Here is a 12,196-nt window from a genome sequence, read left to right as displayed (position 1 = left end):
TCAATTCATTTAATTTTAAGAGTATTTTCGGAAAATGTATTTAACTGTCGCCATTATCACCGTCTTATCACTCATCGGGTTTGAAAAATGTATTACAATCAGGCTGATTGGTAATGTGAGTTTGACGTGAAGACTGATCGGTGACTGATCGATGACCCCTGAGTGATACAATAGACGATTAAGGTTGAACGTACCGTACGTGCCTGTCTTCTCGCTTTCGCTATAACTATATTGAGAGCTCGATTCTTCTTATTGAAATTTTCCAATTAAATTTTAACCTTTGAAAAAAAATAAAAAATCTTTCAATCAAAACATGCCAATTGAATAATAATTAGTGCAACACATCAGAACTCATTGTATTGACTATAACTTTTGCAATGCCATTTTGGTCTTTCATAATATTATAATTCATAAACAAATACAGCCAACCTATTGCTTATATTTGGGGTCTAAGAAATAGCACAACATCTAGATCATGATGTCAAGGTCAGTAGACGGCAATTTGATATTTACACATACTATATATTTGGGTTTATTCGTTTGATAGTAAACAATAAGTTCTGATTTTGCAAATCTTTCTGATCTCCCCCCATCGCTCAAATCAACAGCTGTGTCATAAGTGGACGTTTCTGTGTCGTACATTATCTTGATCTTTACATGCAGTTTTGAAGAACAATGAGATGATAATATATCTTCTTCCACTTCAAGGCTGAAGTAATTTCGTCATTTTATCTCTCATGTGACATTTTCAAATGTATGACTTATGTGATTTTGTTGTTATCTTGAACTCAGAGCAAATATGTTTATAAGAGCAAAACGACAATTCAGACATCACACACATACTTCTCCTTACTAATGATGCCTTAATGATGCCTTGTGCTACAACACATCTGTTATTGATTTGACATATGAATTAGTAACAATATGTATCCGAGTATTTTCAGAAGAATATATCTGCGAAAATAAATTTAAATATTAAAAATAATACAGGGGATATATATTGAAGGCACCAACATATTTCATTGCAATCATCAATTAATTAAAGATACATGCATTAAGTAGACCACTTTAAGGCTATGATTGTTAGTGATTTATATAATGTTATTTGAATACACATTTGATAAAATGTCTGAAAATTTTAATAGCAGTTTTAAAATCAATCATTATTTTCAATATAAAATCTAATCTTAATATTTGTTTATCTTTTGGTGAAAAATAATCAGACGATAAACAATATTTATAATGCTATCGAGTACAATATCTATATTAAAATACACATTTTTGTAAATATTAGGTGATATCCTGTTTAAAACACACTACGATTATTTAAACGTTAGCTACATCGGTGTAATCATATTACACGTAAAATATACAAATGTCCGTCAACATTATACATGTATTTATTGTATTTATTGTAAACTAAAGTTTGTTTAACATAAAATAACACATAATGTTTAAATTGTTCAAATACAATCTCGTCAATCGTTTACATACACTAAATATCGTACCTGATTTAAAATTAGAAATCGCTGTCATGTGATACAATCACCTGTCATACCTGTGATTTTGATTAAATCCACAATGGCTCAAGCTGCGTCTAAAACCTGCGAGGTTTGTGTGAGTGCCCCTGGGTCACACTATTGTATAGACTGTGAAGAATACTATTGTGAAAATTGTAAGTTTGTACATAATAGGCAGAAGTTATCGAGAAATCATCAATTTCAGAAAGCCTCCGACAGTATCCCGGAAGGTAAATCTAGATGTAGTGTACACAAAGAAGTATTATCCCTAATTTGTAATACATGTAATGCACAGATATGCACACGTTGTGTGACAGAAAAAAAACACAATGGGCATACATTTTCCCAGATTGTTGATGTCATCGTTCAACTACGTGGAGATAATGAAACGAAACTTCGTGGCAAGATAAATGAAGCAAATCAAAAAATAAAGAAGATTGAGGAAAGCTTGAATGTGTTTGATAATTCCGTGGAGTCTGTTATAAAAGCCATCAACGATGAAGGCAACATGATTAAACGCATGGTTGATAAATCTGTAGCTCAGATCATTGCCTTAGTGAAAGAACAATCCAAAAAGGAGAAAGACAAACTGATGAATATGTTGTCAGATGCTAAATCCGTGCTTGTTGGTGGACACACCTTAGACAGAAAGAGAAATGAACTAGATAAGACCCGACAGGATGGAAGTTTGGTACAAAAGATCAATATTCTGAAAGAAGAAATTGACAAACTACATATCAATTCTCTTCCAGAGTTTCCCAATATATCCTTTAGTCGCAAATCTGTAGCTGAAGATGACATTAGACAACTGATAGGGACATATAATATTAGGTAAATGAAAAAATTATGCGATGTCTTTTAAACTGCTACATTTTTCATCATTTACCTTGCAAAAATTTCAAATATAAGGTGAAATTATTTTTAAAGTTATTATATACATTGTAGCAAGAAATGATTGCCAAACACACATACCACAACTTAAGATTGAAAGCTTGAAATATACCTACTCTTTTTCAATAGAACTTCAATAAACACGTTCTTTTAAGTAAACTAAACTATATTGGTAACTACTGACGTTGACAGTGTTTTCCGATTAATGAAGTGCTTAAAGTAATAAATTAACACCGTCTACAAGTAATACAAAATATAATTAGATAGTTACTCTCACTTCTCATGCATATCATCCGTACGTATCAGCCGATATAACTTGAAGATGACTTTTTTTTTGAAAAATTAGGTGACTAATAGTGCAAAGGTAATCACTGACTAAAATTCGAAAATAAAACCTAATGTTTTTCTAATAATTTTAGTGCTTTTGGTATGGAAGCGTGAACAAGTTTACGAAAAACATTAATTTGAAATGCAAAAAGAGACGTCAACGTAGTAACTGTTGTATTATACAAACTTTATATTTTAAAAAAATGACACGTCGCACGTAATCATAATACTATTTGCATAGATGACAGATGTAATAATGTAAGTAGTATGTTCTATAATAATAAGCAGAGTCGGGATGATTGCTCATGAAACAAATCTCATTAAGAAACCAAATGACACAGCTATAGGTCACTGTACGGTCTGCAACAATGAGCAAAACCCACGTCAAATATTTAAGTATAAAAGGTCCCAACATGACAATAGCGGAATATATAAACATGTTGTACAGCTGTCGAAGAATTTTTGAATTATATTACTAAAACTGAATTGAACAGGCCGACTTAATGATGTCAGTTATACAAAACATATGATAAGCACTGCATTGATCATATTGATAACACAATTAATCATTACAGTAAATGCATTGAAAACAAGTAATCACTTAACATTGATTAATAGAAACAAATATTATCTACAAAAGAGAGTTTTTTTTAAAGTTAACATCATTATCAAATATTGAAGAATATTTCAAATATCCAAATGTACATTTTATATAATGTTAGCATACTGTTAAATAATAAGACATATTATGAAACTATAACAGTTTCGTATTTCATCATACTTTATTTGTACGTAAGTGTCTTGACCTGTACTGTTATCCTTAATATCAAATAGTTTACAAAAAAACCTCAGATTTTACATAATACTTTTAAATAGAATTAAATGATTTCAAAATGAAAAAGTTCTTTAAAACTTTGACAAAACCATAAAGAAATATTTTTTTTTTTTATATAGAAATTGTGCACCAGTCCTAGAAAAAAAGGAGCAACGCCATGAATATTTACACAGATGTTCTGGCTGTGGGTAAGTTCTTAGAATGAGCTCAGTCTTTACATTATTAATCATCATACAAAATAAATACATACAACATAACAAGATACAGCTCGTCATTAAAGTAACAAATGATTGAAATGAACTAGACATTAAATACAACATGCACAACCTACAATTTAGTATAGTGTAATCTACTTTTTAGATACCTTTGTTCGACGTAGTATTGTTCAGGTAAATACATCAATCAAGTGTTAAACTGTCAATAGTTTTAAAACCAACTGATTTTTAAAGGATTCGGTTTTCATTTTCAAAGTAATAAACTTTTCAAAAAACTAGTTTATATAGATAGGGAAATTCAAAAAGGAAAAAAAATATATATATAGGTCACCGTGCTTGTTTTCATGATATTTACCATTGAAATTTTGGCGGGGAAATATTCTCTCTTGACCTTTCATTGCTTTATCATTGACCAGTTGAAGTTCTCAAAAAAAAGTAATTAAATTTTTATAAGACTTTTACAGATGGCTTATCATTATACATGTTTAAGATTTACAAAAAGAAAAATGGGGTCACCGGGCAATTTTTTTCAAGGCAATCAAATGGATAAAACCAGAGGACAGGACAGCTTCATTAAAGTTTTGTCTCATAATTGTACTGTAGCAAAACTGTCCCAGGTACGGAAGAAGGTTTGGGTTACGCGAACACATTTAACATTGTCACAATCTGTATGTATGTGTCTGTCCCAAGTCAGGAGCCTGTTATTCAGTGGTTGCCGTTTGTAGGTATGTTACCTTTTATGGATGACTATGCGTTATGTGTTTGATCGTTGTTCAATGCCGTTATGGTGACCAATAACTGTTCATTTCTGTGTCATTTGGTCTTTTGTGGAAAATTGTCTTATAGGCATACACAACGCATCTGCTTTTGAATATTCGTTTTTCAAGACAATTCCTGGTTTGTATTTTGAACTTTTCAGCCGGTTTTAAGGAGGTTTATCTGCAATATTTTATTGAGTTGAAAATTGTTTATTAATCCAAGAAAAGATTATTGTGTAAAATTTTCTGAAAGATTGATATTCACGTTTATTTTCTCACTCTAGAAATGAATTTGCTAGTCAAATTATTGTGGTGAACACTATTTCAAAATATACCCAGTATAAGCTACCACACAGAAATAAAAAGATGCACGTCAGTCTTTTTGTTTTCTTTTGAAAAGGGGGGAGTGTCGTCAAGTTCGCTTCTTATTCATTATTTATTTGTTATTATTTCTTTTTCCTTATTTGTTACTTATTCTTTTTTCCTTATTCGTTACATATTCGGTACATGTTTATTAGTTATAATTCGTTACCGATGCATTACCTTCTGCAGCCGTTTGTTTATGACAATTTAGATACGGTCTGAGAAACATGTCAGAATTTCCGCACCAAAATAAATAAACATGGAAATATAAACTAACTGCAAATTAGACAATAGACGTATTGGACTAACTTGTTTTGATAAATTTCGAACATATTCCTCTTCAAGTATTTAAGAATGAATACAACTTAGCTGTCAATTTTTGGTGTAAGTTTTCTAGAAGATTGGTAATAAAAAAGTGAGTCGGACATGAACAATTTATGAAATGTTAATTATGTATTATTTTGTTAACTCTCAGACATTATTGATTGTAGTATAAAATTGAGAATGGAAATGGGGAATGTGTCAACGAGACAACAACCCGAACATAGAACAGACAACAGCGGAAGGTCATCAATGCAGCGAGCAACTCCTGCTTCTGAAGGCATCCTTCAACTAGCATCCCTAAACATAAATATCTACTATTTCAGTGATAATGGACGTCAACTAAACTCCGAATTACACACAAGAAACTAAAATAAAAAATCATACAAGACTAACAAAGCCAGAGGCCTATGACTAGGGAAAGGCGCAAACATGCGGCGGGTTTAAACTTGTTTTTGGGATATGTTTTATCTATTTTTTGCTACAGATAAAAAAATGTATATCTATTCATATAATTCAATAAGTATTAAGACAGGACTGAAGAAAAGATACAACAAAAAACCACGATGATCAGAAATAGAGTATTTTACAGATTTTTCAAATTTTGTTTTGTTTCCCCTGAATATATTATATCGTTCAGGTTTAAGTATAAATCAATTAATTGTATAATTTATCTTTTAAGGCGTGAGGACATTACACCATTCGGAGACGAGTAAGTATTTTGATTTCTACTTGCATATATGAATATAAAGGTAAACTCCATATTCTTAAAACAAAACGCAAAACAGTTAATATTGTCTATTTTTTTATGAGCATCACTTTTACCTGTGTATCTTAATAGTTAAAAAGTTCATTGCCGCTGTTAGTTTTTATGTTGTTCTGTTTTTATTTAGTTATAATTACATTAAATGTATGTTTTATTACAATAGTTTATTCTGATTGGCTAACTGCACATCATGTGTTATTTCGTAAGCAATTGTATCGCTCAATAAAACTTCTCTTCATGATAACACGCTGTTCCATTCAACGGGCGTACATATTTAGAATGAAGCGCTTCTGCGCTTCTTACAAAATGTACTTCGGTCAACGCTTTTACATCCCAATAAAGTTACAAAAAGAAGCATTCAATTCTTAAATAACATTATGCATTTGTAATCTGCTTTAGACCAGAAGAAAAAAGGAAAAGTCACATAACTTGTAGAAGGTCTTTACTTGTTATCGATATAGAGAAACCTGCTTTTACCGGTGTATGCAATTCCTACATACACCAAGGACGTTCACAAATAAAAACAAAATGAAAGCCGATCCATGTTTAGAGGATTAAGATCATTTTCATGAAAGATACAATTTTTAACATATGCTGCTATACATACATGTGTTAATGTCAAGTCTATCATTTTCGCATAGTTTTGGCACCATACACAATGACATCATTTTTGACTTGTCTGCATTTATTTTTAAATAAATTTCAACCGGTTTCTTTCTCAAAAGATTTGGGAAGGTTGAATTATTAGTATACACGGAATAGAAGTCAGGTTTTGAAATTATTACAACCGTTATTATTTCCCGTCGGCCGTTGACCTTGAGAATACCGAAATAAATCATTAAATCAACCATGGTAAAATTCTAATGTTTGATATTGTAAGTAGCAAGTTCAAGGTTGATGAAGAGAATTATTAGTTACTTAAACTGCAATGCAATAGCTGAAATTATATGTTCGGTTAAAAAATGAACTATTTAAAAATTAAGAATTACAATCCTACTTATTAACTCAATAGCCGTTGTACACAACTAAAATGAACAAAGAATTTACACCATATTCGAAGCATAAAAACAGTCTTGTCAAGCAAACATAAGAACAACAACTATGATGATAATAGTATATGGCTCAATATGTTTTTTCTTCAACTGACACATACATGTATGATGCTGTTCAAGCCTTCAAGGAAACACAAATGACTGCTTCATCAAGACATCATATTGTTTCAATATAATAAAAAAGCTTGACTTTTATTAAAAACATATCGAAATCCTTATATCACATCAACATTTCAAAGGAAAACTATATTCTGACAAACTGTATAATATGGCTATAATGTTATCAACGAAAATACCTTAACATTGCATACATTTAAATACAGATATAAATTATCTTTTAAAGATCTCAAGCCTTCTCATTTACTCATCAGGCATTGACCAAGAGCATAACGAACTCAAAATTGGCGCCATATGTAAACAATCGGAACTTACGACTTTTTCAAGCATACATACCAGCAGAAATTTTAATGTGTATTGCTATTGGTTGCTTATTATTCGTCTAAACACGAAATATCTGTTGTTGTTCCAGCCGGAAATCCAAGCCAACACAAATAATTACTTCATCAGAACATCAAATTTCTTTTGTTGCATATATGATGTGTTTAAAGTTCATAAAAGACATATCGAAATCTGTATAACAAACATGAATTACTTATTTAATAGAATATACCATTCTGAAAAAACTGTGCTATATAGCTCAATGTCAAAAATTAAATACCGATTTTGAAATTCATTACATGGCAATACATAAAATTTATAAAATAATCAATGATACCGAAAAAGACTAATGAAACATTCGTTTTTTTTCAGTCTGTAAGTAACAAGTTCAAGTTTGATTAGAGAAGTATTTATAATTCAAACTGCAATGCAATACACGTAATAGCTGTTAGAACAAGAAATTGTTTTCCCTTTCAAATATTACAATAACTAGTATGTACTCATTGGCCGTTGACCACGAGCAAAATGAACAAATAACTGACACCATATTTGAAGCATACAACCAGTCTTGTCAAGCTTACATCAAAACATCAAATTTATTTAATTGCATATATGAATTGTTTGAAGTTCATTAAAGACGTATCGAAATCTTTATAGCAAACATGATAAACTTACTTAATAGAAAATACCATTCTGATAAACTGTGCTATATAGCTCAATGTCAAAAATTAAGTACCCATTTTGAAATTCATTAAATGGCAATACATACAAATTATAAAATACTCAATGATGCTGAAAAGACTAATGAACCATTCGTTTTTTTCAGTGAGTAAGTAGCAAGTTCAAGTTTGATAAGAGAAGTATTTATAATTCAAACTGCAATGCAATACACGCACTAGCTGTTAGAACAAGAAATTGTTTTCCCTTTCAAATATTACAATAACTAGTATTTACTCATTGGCCGATGACCACGAGCAAAATGAACAAATAACTGACACCGTATTTGAAGCATAAAACCAGTCTTGTCAAGCTTACATAAGAACACCAACTTGATGTCTCCCGTATATAACTCAATATAGATTTTCTCTACCTTACACATACATGAATGTTGCTGTTTAAGTCTTCAAAGCAACATAAATGACTGCTTCATCAAAACATCGATTTTGTAAAGCTCATAGAAATAGCTTATAGACATTTGAAGACATTTCTTAATCCTGATCACACATCAGCATTACTATTTCAAAAGAAAACTTCATTCCGATAATTGCATAATATGTAAATTGTTTGAAGTTCATTAGAAACACATCTGAATCATTACTGCAAACAAGCGTAACTTAATTAATGGACGATTCAGTTCTGATCAATTTTTCCATATAGCTTTAATAGAAAAAAAATTAATATCCATTTTGAAATTCATTATATGGCTATACATAAAAAATATAAAATAATCAATGATGCTGAGAAAGACTTATGTAACATTCGTTCTTTTTTCAGGCTGTAAGTAGCAAGTTCAAGTTTGATTAGAGAAGTATTTATAATTCAAACTGCAATGCAATACACGTAATAGCTGTTAGGACAAGAAATTGTTTTCGATTTCAAATATTACAATAACTTTTATTTACTTATTAGCCGTTGACCACGAGAAAAATGAACAAATAATTGACACCATATTTGAAGCATAAAACCAGTCTTGTCAAGCTTACATAAGAACACCAACTTGATGTCTGCAGTATATAGCTCAATATAGATTTTCTCCACTTTACACATACATGTATGTTGCTGTTTAAATCTTCAAAGCAACATCAATGACTGCTTCATCAAAACACCACATTTTGTAAAGCTCATAGAAATAGCTTATAGACATTTAAAGACATTTCTTAATCATGATCACACATCAAAACTACTGTTTCAAAAGAAAACTTAATTTCGATAATTGCATAATATATAAATTGTTTGAAGTTCATTAGAAACACATCGGAATCTTTGCTGCAAACAAGCGTAACTTATTCAATGGACGATTAAATTCTGATCAATTATTCTATATAGCTTGAATGGAAAATAAATTAATACCCTTTTTGAAATTCACTACATAGCAAAACATAAATAGTATAAATCAATCAATGATGCTGAAACAGACTAATGTAACATTCTTTTTTTTCAGTAAGTAAGTAGCAAGCTCAAGTTTGATTAGAGAAGTATTTATAATTCAAACTGCAATGCAATACACGTAATAGCTGTTAGAACAAGAAATTGTTTTTCCTTTCAATTATTACAAAAACTATTATTTACTCATTTGTTGATATCCATGAGGACAATAAACAAATAACTTACACCATATTTGAAGTATAAAACCAGTCGTGTGAAGCCTACATAAGAACACCAATTTGATGTCTGCAGTATATAGCTTAATATAGATTTTCTCTACTTTACACATACATGTATGTTTTGCTGTTTCAGTCTTCAAAGCAACACCAATGACTGCTTCATCAAAACACCACATTTTGTAAAGCTAATAGAAATAGCTTATAGACATTTAAAGACATTTCTTAATCCTGATCACACATCACTATTATTATTTCAAAAGAAAACTTAATTCCGATAAGTGCATAATATATACATTGTTTGAAGTTCATTAGAGACATATCGCAATATTTACTGCAAACAAGCGTAACTTTTTCAATGGACGATTCAATTGTCAACAATTATTCTATATAGCTTGAATGGAAAAATAAATTAATACCCATTTTGAAATTCATTACATAGCAATACATAAAAAAGTATAAATTAATCAATGATGCTGAAAAAAGACTAATGTAACATTCTTTTTTTTCAGTCTGTAAGTAGCAAGTTCAAGTTTGATTAGAGAAGTATTTATAATTCAAACTGCAATGCAATACACGTAATGGCTGTTAAAACAGGAAATTGTTTTCCCTTTCAAATATTATAATAACTATTATTTACTAATTGGCTGATGACCACGAGGACAATAAACAAATAACTGACACCATGTTTGAAGCATAAAACCAATTTTGTCAATCTGACATAAGAACACCAACTTGATGTCTGCAGTACATAGCTCAACATAGATTTTTTCTACTTTACACATACATGTATGTTGCTGTTTAAGTCTTCAAAGCAACATCAATGACTGCTTCATCAAAACACCACATTTTGTAAAGCTCAAAGAAATAGCTTATAGACATTTAAAGACATTTCTTAATCCTGATCACTCATCAACTTTACTATGTTAAAAGAAAACTTAATTCCGATAATTGCATAAGATGTAAATTGTTTGAAGTTCATTAAAGACATATTGGAATCTTTACTGCAAACAAGCTTAACTTATTCAATGGACGATTCAATTCTGATCAATTATTCTATATAGCTTTAATGGCAAAATATATTAATATCCATTTTGAAATTCATTACATTACAATACATAAAAATAATAAAATAATCAATGATGCTGAAACAGACTTATGTAACATTCCTTTTTTTCAGTCTGTAAGTAGCAAGTTCAAGTTTGATTAGAAAAGTATTTATGATTTAAACTGCAATGCAATACACGTAATAGCTGTTAGAACAAGAAATGGTTTTCCCTTTCAAATAATACAATAACTAGTATTTACTCATTGGCCGTTGACCATGATCAAAATGAACAAATAACTGACACCATATTTGAAGCATAAAACCAGTCTTGTCAAGCTAACATAAGAACACCAACTTGGTGTCTACATGTACGTTGCTGCCCAAGCCCTAATGACAACTCAAACTACTGATACATCAAAACGCCATATTATTAAATTAATGCAAATAAAAATATTTGGACATTTATTACAGACCCTTATAAAATTCTTATTACACATCAACACTACTATTTCAAAAGAAAAAAATAAATGAGATGAACTGTATAATATGACCAGAATGTAAATTTTTATTTGGGAGGCAATACCTGTAATATTGTATAGGTTTAAACATAAATAAATTCCCCTTTAAAGATTCAAAGCTTTCTTATTTACTCAGTGGCCGTTGATCATGAGCAAAACGAATTGAATATTGACGACATATTTGAAGCATAACACATTATATTTTTCCAGCATACATCAGATTATTATTGGTTGATTATGGCGTTTCTTCACACAACACGTGTTGCTGTTTCAGTTGTCAATACAAGTCAACCCAAATTAAATTATGGCTTCATCAAATCATCAGAGTCATGTCAATGCAAAAATAAAATGTTTGCTGTTCATTATATAAATTTTGGAATCTGTATAACTAACACGCATAACTTATACACTAGAAAGTTCAAATCTGATAAACTGTTCTATATAGCTCTAAGTGCATATGTTAAATATCAATTTTGAAAGTTCTGACATAGCACATGTGGCAGTACACAAACTTTTAAAAATGTTCAATGATGATGAAACAAAACATTTTATTGATTCATTGGCCGTTGCCCACAACCAAAACGAATAGAAAATGGACACCGTTTTTGAAGAATAACACATATCATTTTCAAGCATATATAAAATAAATAGTCATGAAGTTCAACGTCTTTGGTTGATGATGATATTTAATTAAATGACACACATGTTGCTCTTCCAGCCGTCAATTCAAGCCAACATAAATAATTGATTCATTAATACATCATATTTTCTTAATTTGAATATATAAATTGTTTGAAGTTCGTTAAAGACGGACGAATCTGAT

The 12,196-nt window shown here is 30.2% G+C and overlaps 1 protein-coding gene across 1 annotated transcript; it reads left to right on the top strand.

Moving 5' to 3' along the window:
* The first annotated feature begins 1,548 nt into the window (after positions 1 to 1,548).
* Positions 1,549 to 5,946, top strand: LOC134689960 (transcription intermediary factor 1-beta-like). The gene is made up of 3 exons (XM_063549928.1): positions 1,549 to 2,351; positions 3,693 to 3,761; positions 5,913 to 5,946. The coding sequence occupies exons 1-3, from the start codon at positions 1,582 to 1,584 to the stop codon at positions 5,944 to 5,946; spliced, it is 873 nt and encodes a 290-aa protein (XP_063405998.1). The 5' UTR covers positions 1,549 to 1,581.
* Positions 5,947 to 12,196: the final 6,250 nt, after the last annotated feature.

This window comes from Mytilus trossulus, chromosome 11 (genome assembly GCF_036588685.1).
Source record: "Mytilus trossulus isolate FHL-02 chromosome 11, PNRI_Mtr1.1.1.hap1, whole genome shotgun sequence".
Lineage (NCBI taxonomy): Eukaryota > Metazoa > Mollusca > Bivalvia > Mytilida > Mytilidae > Mytilus > Mytilus trossulus.
This window is presented reverse-complemented; position numbering and strand designations above follow the sequence as displayed.

Coding starts and splice junctions, on each gene's coding strand:
- LOC134689960 (XM_063549928.1), top strand. CDS start 1,582: ATGGCTCAAGCTGCGTCTAAAACCTGCGAGGTTTGTGTGAGTGCCCCT. Junction 2,352..3,692: donor ATAGGGACATATAATATTAG/GTAAATGAAAAA, acceptor TTTTTTATATAG/AAATTGTGCACCAGTCCTAG. Junction 3,762..5,912: donor CACAGATGTTCTGGCTGTGG/GTAAGTTCTTAG, acceptor TTATCTTTTAAG/GCGTGAGGACATTACACCAT.